At 41.0% G+C, this 17,067-nt stretch overlaps 1 protein-coding gene across 50 annotated transcripts in view; it reads left to right on the forward strand.

The window, feature by feature from the left end:
• The window catches only part of MAP2 (microtubule associated protein 2), a 342,492-nt gene that overhangs the window by 280,102 nt on the left and 45,323 nt on the right, over nucleotides 1–17,067 (forward strand). For 17 of the 50 annotated variants that reach the window (XM_065561024.1, XM_065561045.1, XM_065561025.1 and 14 more), the window contains 3 exons: nucleotides 8,848–12,693; nucleotides 12,947–13,153; nucleotides 13,538–13,672. The exons of 10 other annotated variants lie outside the window; for them this stretch is intronic. In XM_065561024.1, coding sequence (XP_065417096.1) covers nucleotides 8,848–12,693; nucleotides 12,947–13,153; nucleotides 13,538–13,672 — 4,188 coding nt within the window. Of the gene's footprint in view, nucleotides 1–6,129; nucleotides 6,376–8,835; nucleotides 12,694–12,946; nucleotides 13,154–13,537; nucleotides 13,673–17,067 lie in introns of all 50 variants that reach the window. 23 more of the 50 variants (XM_065561018.1, XM_065561059.1, XM_065561042.1 and 20 more) reach the window with 3 other exon arrangements.

A 17,067-nucleotide genomic window follows, 5' to 3' on the forward strand; every position in this document is an offset into this window, starting at 1 on the left:
CTGGGTGCGGGGAATTGAGGTTCAGTGTGGGATCTGGGTATGAGGACTCTGGGGTCATGGGGGTTCAGGGAATGGGGTAGCAGCTCCCTGTACAGTGACCCCTCTCCCCACAGCTGAGAAGTGATGGGGGGGGCTGCGGAGCTTCCTGCAGCCAGCATAGGTTTCTGGGGGTGAGTCTGACCAGCAGGGGAAGAGGAAGTCCTGTCTTCCCCCACCTTCAGCCCAGCTGGAAGTAGCTGCTGAGCCTGGCATAGGGTAGGAGCCACCAACCAGGGAGTCCCTAGCCCTGTCCCCCACTCCCCCATGGTGATTTACCTCTCCACCGGCTGCCTGGGGTGCCTGAAATGACATGCCGCACTGCTGGGGAGGGGTGCGTGACCCCTTTGCGGCTTCCCTTTGCTTCCCTGTCAGTCATTTTTCTGTGGGGAAGCAAAGAAAGCTGCAGGGGGCATGAATTCTGCATGCATGCGGTGGCAGAGAATTCCCCCAGCAGTTGCATGTGCTGTCTCCAAAGCCCATCAAGGAAAGCATCTGCTGTTCGGTAACATTCACTAGCAAACTGAGTCAGGAGGCAATTTTTATTCTCACAGCTTAGCTGGGATACCTTGGTCAGTCCAGGATTTTTTAAGTACACGTCCTATGAGATCAGTAGCTTGTTGCCAAATGGGGGAAGGAGGGCATACAACACAAATGAACTTTAAATAATAATTCATTTTATCTGCAAAAATTAGGGAATGCATTGTCTTGTTGGTCAAGTTCCAGATTGTCCTTGGTCAAAAAATCATATTTTCCTCCTTACCCTATTGTTTGCCTCTTCCTGGATACACTCTCGTAACCCTCAAGAGTAACCTGCCTAGGGCGAGATTATGCAACCCTTCCTCACGTCGCTGAGCCCTCCCTTACGTGAGCAGACCCACCAAAGTCAATGAGGCTAGTAATGTGCACAAGTGTTCACTAATGTGAGTGAAAGCTGCACAACCTGGCCTTTATATCTAACTTTTCTGTACCCACTTATTCATCTCCATATAAAGGGAGTGATATACCGTAAATGGAAGGACACAGCTTGTTCATGATTACAGCGACTGGTAAATTAATATGCTACAGCCTAAAGTGGAATAATAAGTGAGATAGATATCCGGGGGTGGGTCATGACTCATGCACATTCCTCTGTCAGATTGTCTTTTCTTACTTCAGGTGTTCACCCAGGTTAGGTTTCATTGCTAGAACTAGCACTCTGCAGCCGCGGTGGTATTGCTTTCTACAGTGGGATGCTCAGGTACACAGATCTGGAAACTTTAACTGGCTTGATTAATTTCTTCATTATTGAGGTGGGGTGGGGTTGGATTCAGGATCTTATATCAAAGAAGGAGAGAAAAAAGAAATGATTTTGCCACTTTCATGCTGGCAGAAAACCCAACAGGTAATCTACAGTTACAGATACTGACTGAAGAGTATATCCTATGAATAAAGTGGTCAACAGGTCACTAGCTATCACACTAGTGATGGTCAACCAGAGACTTAATTTCTAGTAGTCAGAAAACTAACATTTTAGTTCTTCATGAGTTCACTAAGGTTCAGTATGCACCACAAACGATGTGAAATCTCAGATCGCTCCTGTTCCATTCAATAGGTTGGATAGTTGGCTATTTTTTATTGCACCTGTGTTAGTATGTTACTAGAAACTGTGTGGATCCTCCTCTTGCTATTAGTAGCTGAGCTAACCTGAGATGATACACTCTAACTTTTCAGTGGGAGATGAATAAAGTCTTCATTACAATGCATTGGAAAGCTCCCAGCAGAGAGCAGGTAGGCAATAGGAACATGGCAAAGCAATAGGGCAGGAAAGGGACACTAAAAGAAACTGCTGAAAGGCAGCTGTACGTGGGAGGGTTTTACCCCAGAAAGGATAGCCACCAGCTTAAAACAACTATCTTTCTTTAGGTTAAATTGTCATTCATTGATGTGTAGCTGAAAGAAGTTGCAGAGGTTTAAAAAACAAAAACAGCGTCTACCAAAGTACAGTAAATGGATTTTTTTAAATGAAAGTAGCTTTTTAGATTTTGTACTTTCAAATGTTTCAGCTATTTTTGAAGGGATTATTCAACTCAGTCCTGGGATGCACGACGGCTACCTTTTACCCTCTATCTATGTTTGTAACCTCCATTGGCTTCAATACAAGTTGTTAATTTTGGATTGAGTGCAGCATATAGTCCATCTATAACTAAGAGTGATTTTGAATTCATTGATATGTTTGATGCTTGGGTACTGTTATAAGCACTAAGAGAGACAGGAAATAAATACATAAATGATACCTTAAATGAATGTAAACCTCACGTCTTCCATTGCTTAGCATGGCTGGTTTCATCCACTCCATTGTATGGCATAGTACAGTGGTTTTCAACCTGTGGTCCATGGACTGCTGGGGGCCCGCAGACAATATCTAAGATTTCCAAAGGGGTCCGTACCTCCATTCAATTTTTTTTAAGGGTCCGCAAATGAAAAAAGGTTAGAAACCACTGACATAGCAGCTTGATGTGTCTGTGCATGTGTCCATCCTGTCTTGTCTTCTCTTTGTCTGTCCAGTTCTCCCTGCAGTTTCTTCCTGTGTGTGTCTGTTTGTAGATGAAGGGGATGAGGAAAAGGTGGGACCTCTACACAGCTGCCCATGCTATAGGTCCGCCGCCAGTGGGGAGAGGCGTAAACACCTAGCACCCTCCATTTCAGTGTCTGTGCCCACTGAGGACCCCTGCCATTCAGACGAGGAGTACTATGAACACCCTTTGTTCAGCTCAGAGTGGACTGATTCTAGTACATTCCCCAGTGCTACAGCGCAGAGTGCAGAGGCCTTCTTAGGCCACGATGAAGGTGAACCAGGCATGGTGCCTCTTTGTTCTTCCTCCTTTCCATCCTGCTCCATGATATTCCATTATTGTGCCTCAAGTAACTTGTTTCTGTGGGAGAGAGCCCTTCGGGTTTGTTTGTTTGTTTGTTTTTTCACATGGAGGTGATCTATCTCTGGAATCCATGCACCCTGAGGGGAGGCTGCAGCTGTAGAGCCAAATGCAGCACTGCTGTAAATGGACCCAAGTCCATGGTGGCCAACAGAGATGCAGCCACTTCCACCAGAGTTGAATTTAGTCCATAATTTGTAGTAAAATGGCCTTGGTTATTGCAGTGAAAGGAGCAGCTAATTAAAAAAGCATAAATTGTTCCCTCTCCTTTTGGGAGAGGATCACTGCCCGAGAAAGTGTGGAAAGTAGGGTGATCATTTGATACCTGAGCTAAGCCAGCTGTTAATGCTACTGAAAAAAACAACACCCATCCACTGGGACAGCAGTAGAAAATGACTGATCACCTTTGATTCATCAGGTAGGGCAAAGGAGGCCAGATTCATCCCTAGTGTACCTCCGTTGACTTCATAGGGATTAGCTTGACCTATGGTGTCTTTACCAATATTCCACATGTGTCCAGCTGACAATGTGTTTATCTGGTCATCAACAAGATGGCATGTAAGACAGACATTTAAGTAAGTTTGGTGCGATCATTCTGCATCCCATCTCTTATTAGGCTGAGCCCCTAGTTGAGTAAAATTAGCTGTATTATTTTATCAAGATGGTTGAAGAAGGGTGGAATGAATTTTGTGGAGTCAGTTCCTACTCCAGATAGTGAAAAGAGTGTTGGCTTCTTAGTCAAGACCAAATAGACAATGTCACACTCAACACTGTTGTGCTAAATAAGCCTGGGACTTAAACTGGATCTGAAGAATGGTTACAATACAACATTCTACAGATGTTTAAGTCACAGAAGAATAGCCCTGAATATCTGTAATTGTTCAGTAAAACATATGAGAAGAACTGATTAGATCGTTTCAGTGACGGGCTTACCACACCAGAGAATTTAGCTTGATATTGAAGAGTGTATTGAATATTATAATAGCATTGGATCAGACAGGGAAATCTATTTCCTAGAAAGGGGTGAAATTATTAGAAAAGTCAAGTGTTTCAATATATTTTTAGGTGGAACTAGTATTTGACTTTTGTGTGTGTAGTTATTGACATCTGAAGATACAGATGCTTGTCCATTCAAGTAGAAAATCTTTTTTTTTCTGCAGGTATAGACACACCCAGTAGTGCAGCTATAATTAAGACGGTATAAATGTTTCCATTATAAACCTCATGTTTTGGAGATTGTAACCCAGTGGTAAAATTTTGCTCAGCAGTAAAGCAAAAATCTATGGTCTTGGTGGAGTAGGGTTTTTTCCCACAATGTAAAAACATATGAGAAGATATGTCATGTAACTTTTGTTTTGGTAGTGTTTCTTTTTTAACTGTATACTCAAAATAATATTGGTGTGATGGGCTGTAAGAATACTGAAAGAGCCATTATGATCTATAATTTTGACATTTATTTACAACATTTAGCTAATTATACTTTCTTTGGACCAAATTGTTCACTTTGTTCCACCTGTTCTGCAGCCGTTATTTGCGTGATAGCAGTGAAGTTACACCAGCATAAAAATGGGGTAGAGAATTGCATTTTTGATCTAAAATTTTAAAAAGAGATATAAATGGAAAAGAAAATGACGCCAAAAAAAGTTAAGTAAAGTATTTAAGCAAGGAAATAAAGATTTTGTAGTTGAACACCGTCATTAACTTGCCCTTATTGTGCCAGTGTATTACATTTTTATGTTCAATTAAACCCATTTATGCTTAAAGATCCCTGCAACACCTAGGCACCATGATCTGGTGAAAGACACCGTTACAGTTCTAATTCCAAATCTTCTGGCTTTTCTTAATTTGAGATGAATTACGTAACTAATTTCATTTTTATAGTTTAATTAATAATGCTGTACTTTGGATAACTATTTTCTCAGTACAGGTTAATGAACATGTTCCTTCTTGTGATTTATAAAGGCATAAATGTAGTTCTTTTTACCAAACCAACCTCAGGAGAAAAATCACTTCTTTACAGAGAGGTTTAGCATCGATAAAACAGAGCCAGATACAACCACTGTTATTCAGGTTCAATAACACCTTACTCCAACCTGACTCAGTGAGGGACTTAAGCATGGGCCTAACTTTGAGGCACACAAGTATTCCTGTTGACTTCAATGGGACTACTAAGCATGTGCTTAAGTACCTTGCTGAACTGAGGCCTGAATAATCCCAGTTGTTATCATTGGGAATACTCATGGGTAAGAGATTTTTATTAAAATTCACAGGCAAGATGTGGGCAGTAAACAATAAATCACAGAAGCCCTGGGCCCCAACACCTGAGGCTGACAGGCGTTGCCCCACAGCTGCGGGGGGCTGACTGCCTGAACGGGGGGACTGAAGCTTAAGGCAGAATTTACAGCGAACTGTTAAAGTCACGGAATCCGTGATTTCCATGACAAAATTGTATCTTTACTCATGGGGTAAGGTGCTATTCAACCTGAGTATGAGTGCCAGAGTCCGACCCATAATGAACAGTTCATTAATCACTCTTCAATGTTCTTCTGCTGTGGCAAGAGAAGAACCAAAAATATGCTTAATATTAATATAATTAGCACCACGCCAAACTAGGTGCCTTGTAGTAGGTTAACTTACTAGGCAGTTAGTGCTCAATTTCCTCAAGGTAGGGAGAGGAGTTACTTCCTGCACTGGAGAAAACAGCACATTTATAAAAAATTTCAGTGCACTTTGTGAGTACATGGATGCATCAGAATTTTCAGAGCCATCTACCACCAGGCACCATCTCCATTTCCAATGAGTATTCAGGATGTTTGATCTACAGTCATCTCCGTGTTGGAAGGGCAGGTCTGTAAAACACTTTCAGCTCTCATTTTACAACCTAAACATGCTTCTCAAGGAGGGAAACAATACTGTTACATGTTGCCATGCAAAGCGCAATTTGGCAACCAGAAAAGAATACATCTTTTTTCGTTCTAAGGCAAACTCACTCGCACCCCCCCCCACCTACCTCCCCCCACACACACACTTGAAATGGGATGGAAGCTGACACGGCCTTGAGGTTGGACATCTAGCCCACCTTTAGAGCTGAAAGTGTTACTGTAAGAACAGTCCTACTGAACTTTGTACTTTGTGTTGTCTGCTGGTATTGATGTCACCTCCTTTTCCATCCCCCAAGAAGAAGAAACAGTAGAGAGTCCAATGGCTGAGGAAGCGAAACCAGCAGTTCTTCCTGGAAAGGAGCTGGGGAAAGACAATGGGTCTGCTGAGCCTTCAGAGCAGGCAGAGGGCCAGCTGGATTCTGGTTCGGAGGCCAAAGTGTATCGTGAAGACAGTGTGCTAAGTGTGTCACCCAGCGGGAAAAGCATAACAGTTGTCGAGGAGGTGCCCCTGAAAGCAAATATACCTTCCTTGGCTGAGGAAGGTGTGTCCTCCTTAGGAGTGCATGCGTTTGCTGCAAATGAGTTCTTCTCCTGCTTTCTCCAGTGCTTTCCAAGGCTGCTCCATTTCCTCCTCTTCTCGTTTATTATTATTATTGGTCTTGTTATTATGCTTGACGAGTATGTATCAGGTAACCCAATATGCATAGCTGCTGTATAACGAATGGTTTCCCACCACTGCAGCTGATTCCTGATTTTTTTTACTTTGCCATGATACAATGTGCTTTGCTGCTAAGCTGATACTGCCACATCAGCCCTTTTTTCCCCCATCTCAGATGTGTTTGCCAGTCACATTGCTAATCTATGTATATACTTTTTTTCTTTTTGGTGCAGAGATTCATCTGCTTTTCTTTTAAAAAAAAAAGGAGACTTATTGACTTAGACTATGACATAAAGAGGCTTAAACTATAGAAATATTTTTGCTTGCTGTGTGCAGTGTTATTATTTATTTATGCTTCAGTGCATTCTGGTTTCGTTTCCGTAAGGCTATTGCTTCTTATGTCGTATCCTCACCATTCATTGCAATCAGCTCCCCCCTTCCCTTCCCTCCTCGACCATTGCCAAAACTTTGAGTTTTCATTTATTTTAGCTTATTACGAGTTTATGGCCCAACCTGAAGTCCCTGCTCAGGCACAATTCCCATGATCCAAATGGGATTTTTGCCTTCGTAATGAAGTGTGGAATTGGGCACTTAAGGTAAAATCCTAAGGTGCTCACTTAGGCAAAACTATCAATAGTTTTGATAGTTTCGATCAAATTGAAATCAATAGTTTTGCTTGAGTAAGAATTAAGTAAGTCTTCAGGGTTTGTCCTTTTGACAGTATTTCTCATCAGTTGTTTCAGAAGGAAACATAGAGGTGATGATGAGCCATACACTTCCTCATTAAGAGATTTTGGGTGTTGGAGGCTTGTGTTTCCAAAAAGCCTGTCCTAGTCATTTTATTTGGGCCCGGCTGAGCAAGATGAAATTCCTTTGGTATTGTATCTGCTAATATCATGTGGTATGTGCATCAGCATTACCAGCAGAGGTACAGAACTATAGGTGAAGAAAGATAGCATGTAAGTAATTTGTCTCAGTGACACCACAGTGAAATCAGCTAATGGGCATTGCTTTTGCATATTATATAAGTTGTGAATAATCACCACCATCACCAAAACACCACAAAAACTTTAAAAATAGAGAGGAGGAAGAAGTATAACAGTTGTGGATGTTTTTATTTGCTACTTACAATGTTAGAAGGGTGGTTAATATTTTAAGCTGAAGATAGCCTATCTAAATATTTTAAATAATGATGAACAGATTAATTCAAATTGCTCTAAAAATGATATCGGGCCCAGACCTGTGTGCCATACTCACACAAACGGTTTCATTGGCTTCAACTGGAGATCTTCTGTGAGTATGGAGATCCAAATTTGTTTGCCCGAGATGTGTTGCAGCATGTTTTGGAAATATGCATCATTTATTTTTTTAAAGGAAAACTGACTAGACAATGTTATAACACATTCTGGCATAGATTTCATTATTCTTGTCTTATCATGCACTAGGGAAAGATCAATCTATTAACTACTAATAAATCATCTATAAATTAGATATTAAAATGTTACCAAAGAATATTAACTATGCTAAGAATATAGCAGTAACAGATGTCAGAGTAACATTTTGATTAATTTTAAAATAATCCAGGGCCTCATTTTTCACCCATGGTTTCCACTGACTTCATTTGGAGCTGTGAGTGCTCTGCATTTCTGAAAGCTAGCCTCTCAACTGTGGAAATACAAACAGGTCCACATCCCGTGCATGTTGCATGAGGTCAGTTTCATGAAAATAACCTGTCTTCTGCTTTTTTGCTAAAAAGCAAATGTAAAAGAGCAGTGATATTAGTTAATGAGCTCCCTCGTTCTACTCTTAGCCCATGTACTGTGTATTTTAATATTTCCTTTGATTAAGCTAGACACACAAAAACTTGTGATTTAAAAAGAGATGTAGTATTACGTAAATGCATATATTGTGTATTTCAAGCACATATACAAGGATACTGTTACTTGGCCAAATCTTGCAGATATTTACCAAAGCAAAATTTTTATTGACTTCAGAGTCTAGCAAAACATTCAAATATTAATTGAGGGATATTTATGATTTTACTGTTACAAGTAATGAGTATGAAGAAATCACATGAAACAAAAGGGTATATTTCTTATTTCAGTGGAGACAGATTTACATGTGTAACTCATATTATCATTAATTCACTTATAAAACCTTGTGCATCAAGAGGAGAGGAGAGTACAACACTTTAAAACAAATTTCTAACTGAATAGCCTTGCTGCATGGTTGCATATTTTCCCCTCTCCCTTCCATTAATCATACCAAGATATTGTTGTAAGCTAAATGACTGTCTATACGTACTTTAAATAATTTGTCATAAAACCCAACCAAACTACTTCAGATTTACTTACAGCCTCGAAGATGGAAATCCGTGACCAGGAGGGCACAGGCCCTTTCACAGCTGAGCCATTAGACACAAAGGATCGTGAGTCAGAGAAAGACAGTAAGACTGATGAGCAATCTAAACATGATGCCTTAGTTCCACAGCCAGCAAAAACTGAGACTCTAGATAAAAAGGAGTCACGGGGCAAAGAAGAGGAGAAAACGCATCCAACTGTGTCGGGACAGACTTTGGATGCAGATCTGCAAAAGAAAGGGGAAATAAGTTTTGCAGACCCAGGTGCTGATTCAACTGCAGAGTCTCTTGTATCTCAAGGACGCAGGGACTTGTCAGCTGACCTGCCGAAGGAGAGTAAAACAGATGGAAGGAGTACAGATACCCAGATACCATCTAACCAGGCTATACCCCTGACATATAAAGATGACTTTACAGAAACCCAGAAGAGTAATCTTGCTCTTTTGCCTTCAGAATCTAGAATTGACGTGTCTGGTGCTGCCAAAAGTGAACCTCTTTCAGAAACTCCAATGACTGTCTCACAGAAATCACAACTTGAAGACAGTTGCAAAACAAAACAAGAGTTCCCTGACAAAGAGACTGCCAAAGATCTTTCGAAAGATGAAAAGATCCACAAAGACAAAACAGAAAAGCCAGAGGCAGGAGAAGTCTCTGCAATGGCTGCAGATGCCCCCAAACCAACTACAGAGGAAAGACCCATCCAGAAAGTTTCTACCTGGGGGGAAGAAAAGGACATGACAAGGGACGAGAGTGATGAGGAGGAAAGATACGGCTTCCTGGATTGGCAGCCCTCCAAAGTATTAGATGATAGTAAACTTTATGTGGAGCAAGAAGATAAAATAGTTGTTCCAGACAAAGCAGTTGTTAGTGAAGCTAAAAAGTCATCTGATGGTCTCAAAGCAGAAGAAGAGACTGATCGAACTGGGGTCTCAACAGTAGTAGATGCCAAAAAGGAAGAGCAGCAGAGCACAGAAACCCCCATTGGCAAGTTAAGCCATGAATCAGTTCCTGAGAAAGCAAAAGAACCTATAGATACAGTTCAGTTATCTAAAACACCAGAAAAAGCTCCTGATGCACCAAGGTTAACAAGTGAAAAGGGCCCAACTCATGAACTTCGTCAAGACAGAACCATTGAAAAGGATGCTAAGGAGGATACATTCCATATCTCAGATTCAGCTACTCATGAAATACAGGTAGAGGAGGATAGGTCAGGAATGTCAAAGTATTTTGAAACATCTGCTTTGAAAGAGGAAGCAACAAAAAGTGACACACAGCAGCAAGGCAGTGATTACTATGAACTAAGTGACACTAAGGAAAGTGCATATGAACTTTATCATGCAGATCCTCTACTATCTAAAAAGGAAGACAAAAAATTAGAGCCAGAAACGGATCAACCATCCAGTGTCCCTGCTCATGAAATAGGATATAGTACTCTTGCTCAGAGTTTTCCATCAGATAAGTCTGAGGAACCTAGCTCTCCGCAGGAAAGGATGTTCACTATTGATCCCAAAGTGTATGGGGATAAGAGACAAATCCATAGTAAAAATAAAGATGATTTGACTCTAAGCAGGAGCTTAGGACTTGGAGGAAGATCTGCAATAGAACAGCGGAGTATGTCAATTAACCTGCCAATGTCCTGTCTAGATTCTATAGCACTAGGATTCAGCTTTGGCCGTGCTCAGGATCTCTCTCCCCTCGCTTCAGATATTCTAACAAACACTAGTGGGAGCATGGATGAAGGTGATGATTACTTGCCAGCAACCACCCCGGCATTAGAGAGAGCCCCCTGTTTCCCTATAGATAGCACAGAAGAAGATGAAAACATTGAGGAGGAAAAAGCAATGGAAGAAGAAAATATTCAGGTTGAATCCTTGTGTGAGTCGCCCTTCCTGGCTAAAGATTATTACAAAAATGGGTCTGTAATGGCCCCTGACTTGCCTGAAATGTTAGACCTAGCAGGCACAAGGTCTAGATTAGCTTCTGTGAGTGCTGATACAGAGGTGGCACGAAGAAAATCGGTTCCTTCTGATGCTGCTGTAGAAGACAGTGGTGCGTCCCTGCCTCCTGTGACTGATGAAAACCACATAACTCTAAAAGCTGAAAGTCAGCTAGAAGACTTAGGCTACTGCGTTTTCAATAAGTACACAGTCCCACTACCTTCTCCAGTCCAGGACAGCGAGAGCCTAACAGGTGAAATCTGCCCCTTTTATGAAGGCAGGGATGAAAAAATGAGAAGAGGACTGGCAGCTGACCTCTCTTTGATAGAAGTGAAGTTGGCAGCAGCTGAAAAGTCTAAAGAAGAATTCAGCAGCGAAAAAGACTTGAGTCCAAACATCTCCAGTGATGCAACAGTTCTGGGAAGGGAGTTTGAGCAGGAGAAAAAAGGCTCTGATAAGCTAGATACCGTGCTAGAAAAAAGTGAGGAACAAGTTGATTCCAAAGAAATCTATTCCCTTGAATATACAAAACATGAGAAAAAAAGGCCTGATGCTATTTTAGAAATGAAAGAAGAAGGTACAGTTGATAAACTTCCTGTAGCCGGGCTGGAGAGTGATACTGCATATGACAAAGTGTTAGAAAAAGAGGTAACAAAAGAAAAAGATCTTGTTTCTTTACTGACTCAGAAGGAAGAAAACTCTCTTAGCATTATACCAAAGGTAGCTGAGATAGAAACACCACACAGGCCAGACTACGATGCTATAAAACACGATATGGATGTTGCTGCCAGGAGAGCTGACCAGGAATACCAGACCCAGCTACATACTGAGATCAGTGAGTTTGCTGCAGCTGGTTCAAAGCAGGACACAGATTCTATACAAAAAGCAGAGCCCGAAGCCCAAGAATCTCAGCAGCAGCAAAAGGACCTGGCCTCTTTGCCCAAAGAACCAAAGGAGGCAGATGTTCTTTCAAGAACTGAGCCTAGTGAAATGAAGGACAGCACCAAACTATCTGAGTCTGAAATTAAGGAGAAAGTGCCTAAGCCTGATCTGGTGCATCAGGAAGCAGTAGATAAAGAAGAATCTTACGAGTCTAGCGGAGAACATGATCAAATCCAGGAAGACGTAAATGGAGAATCTTTGAAACCTGATGACCGCAAAATAGAACCTCAGAAACTACCTGTATCAGATGAAGAGATTACATCACAATTGCCAGTGGAAGAACCTTCCATCGAGCTTGCCATTTCAAAACCTGATTCTCTGCAAGAAGAGACAGCTGATATCCAAATGGAGAGCATACCACAGCCTAAAGAAGAAATTAAAGAGACGACTCCAGACATAGCTGTGAGACCTGCAGAAACCACGGAGCAGCTACCATGTGATTTAACACCTGAGTCTGTAAAAGGCAAAGAGCATGAAGAAAAAGATGAAGAAAAAGAAGAAGATGATGATAAGCATCAACTCGTGTCAGACATGCACCAAGAAATAAAGTTGGAGGCACCTGCTGGAGAAGAGGCTCCGACTGAGGCTGGCCCAGAGGAAATGCCTGAACTGAAAGGAGTTATTGAGTCTGTTGTGACAATTGAGGATGACTTCATCACGGTGGTGCAGATGACTGTGGATGAGGGCGAATCTGCCTCTCACAGCGTACGCTTTGCTGCCGCACAGCAGGAAGAAATGGAAAGAAGGGACTCCCTGCCTGAAGAGGAAGTGGAGATGGAGATGGAGGAACCCGCTGACATCCAGGCAGAGCCCACAGAGGGCTCGCTGGAAGCTCCCGCTTCACCTGAGAAGGAGGAGATCCTGCTAACCGATTACAAGACAGAGACATATGATGATTACAAAGATGAAACAACTATCGATGACTCCGTCATGGACACGGACAGCCTGTGGGCAGATACTCAAGGTGTGCATTATCCTTTTTAAAAAAATGTTTTTGCTTCCCAACAAACCATAATGATTAAAAAGCATAATAATAATAATAATAATAATATAATAGTAATAATAATTTCAGCACATTTCAGAAATGTTATAAAATAATCTGCCATTTATTTTAAACAATCTGCTGTATTTTCAAATTTCTTTCCCCTCCACCAAAGCATTGTTAACATTTGTTACTAATTTTCTGTTTGTTGTTATAATTTGCTCTGACCCTACAGATGATGATAGGAGCATCATGACAGAACAGTTAGAGACTGTTCCTAAAGAGGAGAAAGCAGAGAGAGAATTGCGAAGATCATCTCTCGATAAGCATAAAAAAGAGAAACCTTTTAAAACTGGGAGAGGCAGGATTTCTACTCCTGAAAGAAAAATAGCTAAAAAGGAACCTAGCACACTCTCCAGAGATGAAGTGAGAAGGAAAAAAGGTTCATTTAACACTCACTATTACCATATTTTTGCTGTTGTACAGTACTGCCAGGTTACTCTGTTGTAGAAGTTGAATGTTATGATAGTACTAACTAATACTATTTAATCAGACATTGTATAATTACGTCAAAACAAGGTGCTAGGCTCACCCCTCTGTTACTCCAGCTTTATGCCCATATGGTGGATAAGGCAACACATCTGGGGTCAATGCACTACTCCTTTGCCTCTGCAAACTAATTAATTCCTCAATTCAGTCCAGTGCAACCTACAGCATCAAACTGGAATAACAGAGCAGTGGGTCTGGCCAATGGTTGATTTGTTATCATGTAAAACTGTTTGGGCTTTTTTCCTGATTGTGTGCTTTTGTGTTTTCTTGTCCATAGCAGTGTATAAGAAAGCTGAACTTGCTAAAAAATCTGAAGTTCAGGCCCACTCTCCCTCCAGGAAAATCATTTTAAAACCTGCTATCAAATATACTAGACCAACTCATCTCTCCTGTGTTAAACGGAAGCAGACAGGTGACTGTGCTGTGTTCAATTATGCAATGTGGCTGGCAAACATAGACACTTTTTTTTTAAATCTCATTGCTATAGCAGCTTCTCTATTTTTTTATTTTTATTTTTCCTCTGAGAATATCAACCTTCATGAATAATATTACTTTTTGGTGTTTTGTATCATTCTTCTTTTTCGGTATTTCTTTATTTCTCTATTTGTTTGACAGAGGCCATGATCATGTATGCTTGTCATTGCTCGGCCTTCCAAGTGCCGTGATTGTATCTTGGCATTGTGCTTGAATGTGGTGTTGTAGGAATCTCTATTTTCATTATTTGTATTTGTTTATTTATTTTGTGGTGAATTTATATGGTGGGAAAGTGTTGAAAGCTTAAACCATGGTCTACATATCCATTATTTTGCTTTTTTCTCTCATGCATAATAAGAAGACTTGTATATTGCTCATTTCTACTTATCTGCATTGGCACTTCCAAATCTGTTACTGATGTTTATGACTTCAAGCCAAAACCCACAGGGAGAATCTGGAATGCAGAGTACGACGCTGAGAGAGAAGAAATCTGGGCTCAAACGACGAATGCATTTCAAGCAAAAGTGGTTTTCAAAATCTTAGTATTTGATAGGGGAAGATGAGAGAGACACAACCAGTGGTTCTCACAATATCTAAATAGATATGTCTTTATTCAGAAGACCAGAATTAGAACATCTTCACTCCAGTCTCCCAGTATTATTCTTGATGGCACTGTCAGATCAGGGTGGAAAGAAAGTATTCGACTTGTCTGTTTATTTTTTTTTTAAAGGGATGGGACATGGTTTTCCTATAACACAGTTTGACACCTCCATGTACTGCAATGCAGTTGCTCCTTATTTACAGCAGGGTAAATGAGAAGAGAACCATGCCCCACTAGTTTACATTCAGAGTATAATGTTCTGAAATGGAAATGTTTTTATGTTTCTTGGCTCAGAAGTTAAAAACGATGTTTATTACTTTGGTTAGCAAGATATAAATTAGAGTAGTCTCCAGTGTGCTCCAACTAGCTCCAGACCACAACTGGGAGAGTAAAGGTGTCTTAAACCCACTTCATGAGCTTATTGAGACCAGAAGATGTGACCCATAATTCAAAGATTCTTCAAAGAACCCAAAGTGTGTTGTGGGATTAGGGACTAGGTGTCACAAGTTGGTTTAATGCTTTAGTCCTTCACCTTTGCAGACCAGATTTCATATCCTGCATTGGTCATAAATGATTTTTTTAACTATTTGGCATGATTTGATTGCAACTTAGGGAGGCTTAAGGCTAAAACAATGAGGTGTTTCTTCATGGCATAACTCATTGGCTTTATAGATTTACAGTCTTGCAAATATCCACATCTCTTTCTTATGTATACTGCTATTGTTCCCTCCCATGGGCTACCACTAAACCTCTAAATTTTTTTGCTTCCTATAGCCTTCTAGTCAGAATTGAGGTGTGTCAGTAGAAAAACATAGGGAAGCCTGCCCGTCGCTTAGACACACTCATTTTGGCTCTAGGTAGTGCTATCTGTCCCTCATTGTAATATATAAAGGAATTCACTCAAATTAAAAACAAACCCAACAGGTAGCCAAAGTGTAAAATATAATTTAAGGACAAACTCCAAATTTATTCAAGCAGTAAGAGTTGAGATCAAATAAAAACCCCTCATCCAAAACATCAGCAAACTTTGAGAGAGTTCGGAATCAGATTAAATTTCGTGGCCTTTATAATGCGTGGAACCAAAACCCCGGATCTGAAATTTGGGATAATTTTGGTCTGGAACTGAACTTTGAGGTTTGGGCTCATCTGTAAAGCAGACTAACATGAACCAAATCACTGAATGAACAGAAAGTCCCCACAACCTAACATTGGCATATCCTCAAGACAGCTGAAAAATCACAAGGTAGCACACAGAACGCCTGATTTTCTTCTTCCTCCCCTTTTCTGTATCAGTGCAGTCACTCCAGTGATTGCTGCTATGGAGGGTAAGGGGGCATAGAAGGATATTTCATAGAATTGCCCGCTGGGGTGTAGACATCCAGGATTAAATATGCACACCCCTCAGGTGGACCTAACCAACACAGGGACCAGACCCGTCCCCAGGCATCTTCAGGAGCTGGAGGGGGAGGTATATTTTCCTAGCTGAATGGTGTAAACCAAGAAGCCTGTTTTCCATTCTTCCTTTTTGATGAATGCAAAACAATTTGTTTGAGGCAGCGTCTACTCCCATTGAAATCAATGTGAGCTTTCTTTTTGGTTTCAGTGAGAGCCGAATTGGATACCTAGCCACAAATGCCCCCAGAGTGTATTCTGTATAACTCTGAGCACATTCCAAGCAGCAAAAACTTCCATGTTAGCCTTTTCTGTACTTTAAAAATGAAACTTGTCCAAAGAGCAACCGTGTGGGACACAGGTGTCGCCATTAAAAAGTCAACATTTTGTCCACATTTACCATGCAATGAGACAGTAAATGAGATATCACAGTGTTTCTCTATAATCTCAAGGGACAGAAAATAACGCATTTCCCTGTGTAGTAACTATGGGCAGAAGCTGACTATTTTAATGGCAACCACAGTCTCCTCAAGAGTGGGATTCTCAGTAATTATGATTATTAAAAGATGCTCCTTCCTTGGAACATGAAAAGAGAAAGAAGGCAGAAGGAAAAGACAGTTTTATTTGATCATCTAAACTTTATCCTAATTTTCATCGTGTTGTTTGATTGGCTGAAGTTAGAAGACACTGCTGCCTTTGTGACATCACATCCTGGATGTCATAGGGTTAGCCAGCACAGTTGCTTAGCCTTTGAACTGGGGCAAACATGCATTAGGCTTGTCTTCCTTGTCTTAAATATGTTTATTGTGTGATTAAACTGGTAGCAGAGCACGAAAGGACAGTGTGACATCATGATCCAGGTATTTTGCTCAGATGGAGGAGTTGTTATGCTTTCAGGTAAGTCAGTCACAGAAGCACAAAACTGTGCTCTGTACTTCATAGCTGCAGGCAGTTGGAGTTAAATACCAAAGGAAAAAGGAGAAACATTTAAAAATAAAAAAACAGCAGTAACAGATGTGGGAAAAGGTAATGCAGGAGGGTTTTGTTGAGCATGTTCAGCTCTAAATGCAGAACTAAACTGTCAGCTCTCTCTCTCTCTCTCTCTCTCTCTCTCTCCTACTCCCTCAATTTAAAATCAAAGAAAAAGAACAAGACAAGAACATTATTTAAGAGGGCAAAATTATTGAGTGGGAAAGGCAGCCTTGTTCACAATGGAGATTGGTTGCAGAATACCATGATTTCATCCCACCCGACTGTTACAGGCAAGGGGATGTGCTGGGACAACTGCCAAGGCCAAGGGGAAACCCATCTTTGCTACCCTGGACAAAGTTTCGGGGTTG

This window comes from Chrysemys picta, chromosome 11, assembly GCF_011386835.1.
Source record: "Chrysemys picta bellii isolate R12L10 chromosome 11, ASM1138683v2, whole genome shotgun sequence".
In the NCBI taxonomy this organism is placed as follows: Eukaryota; Metazoa; Chordata; order Testudines; family Emydidae; genus Chrysemys; species Chrysemys picta.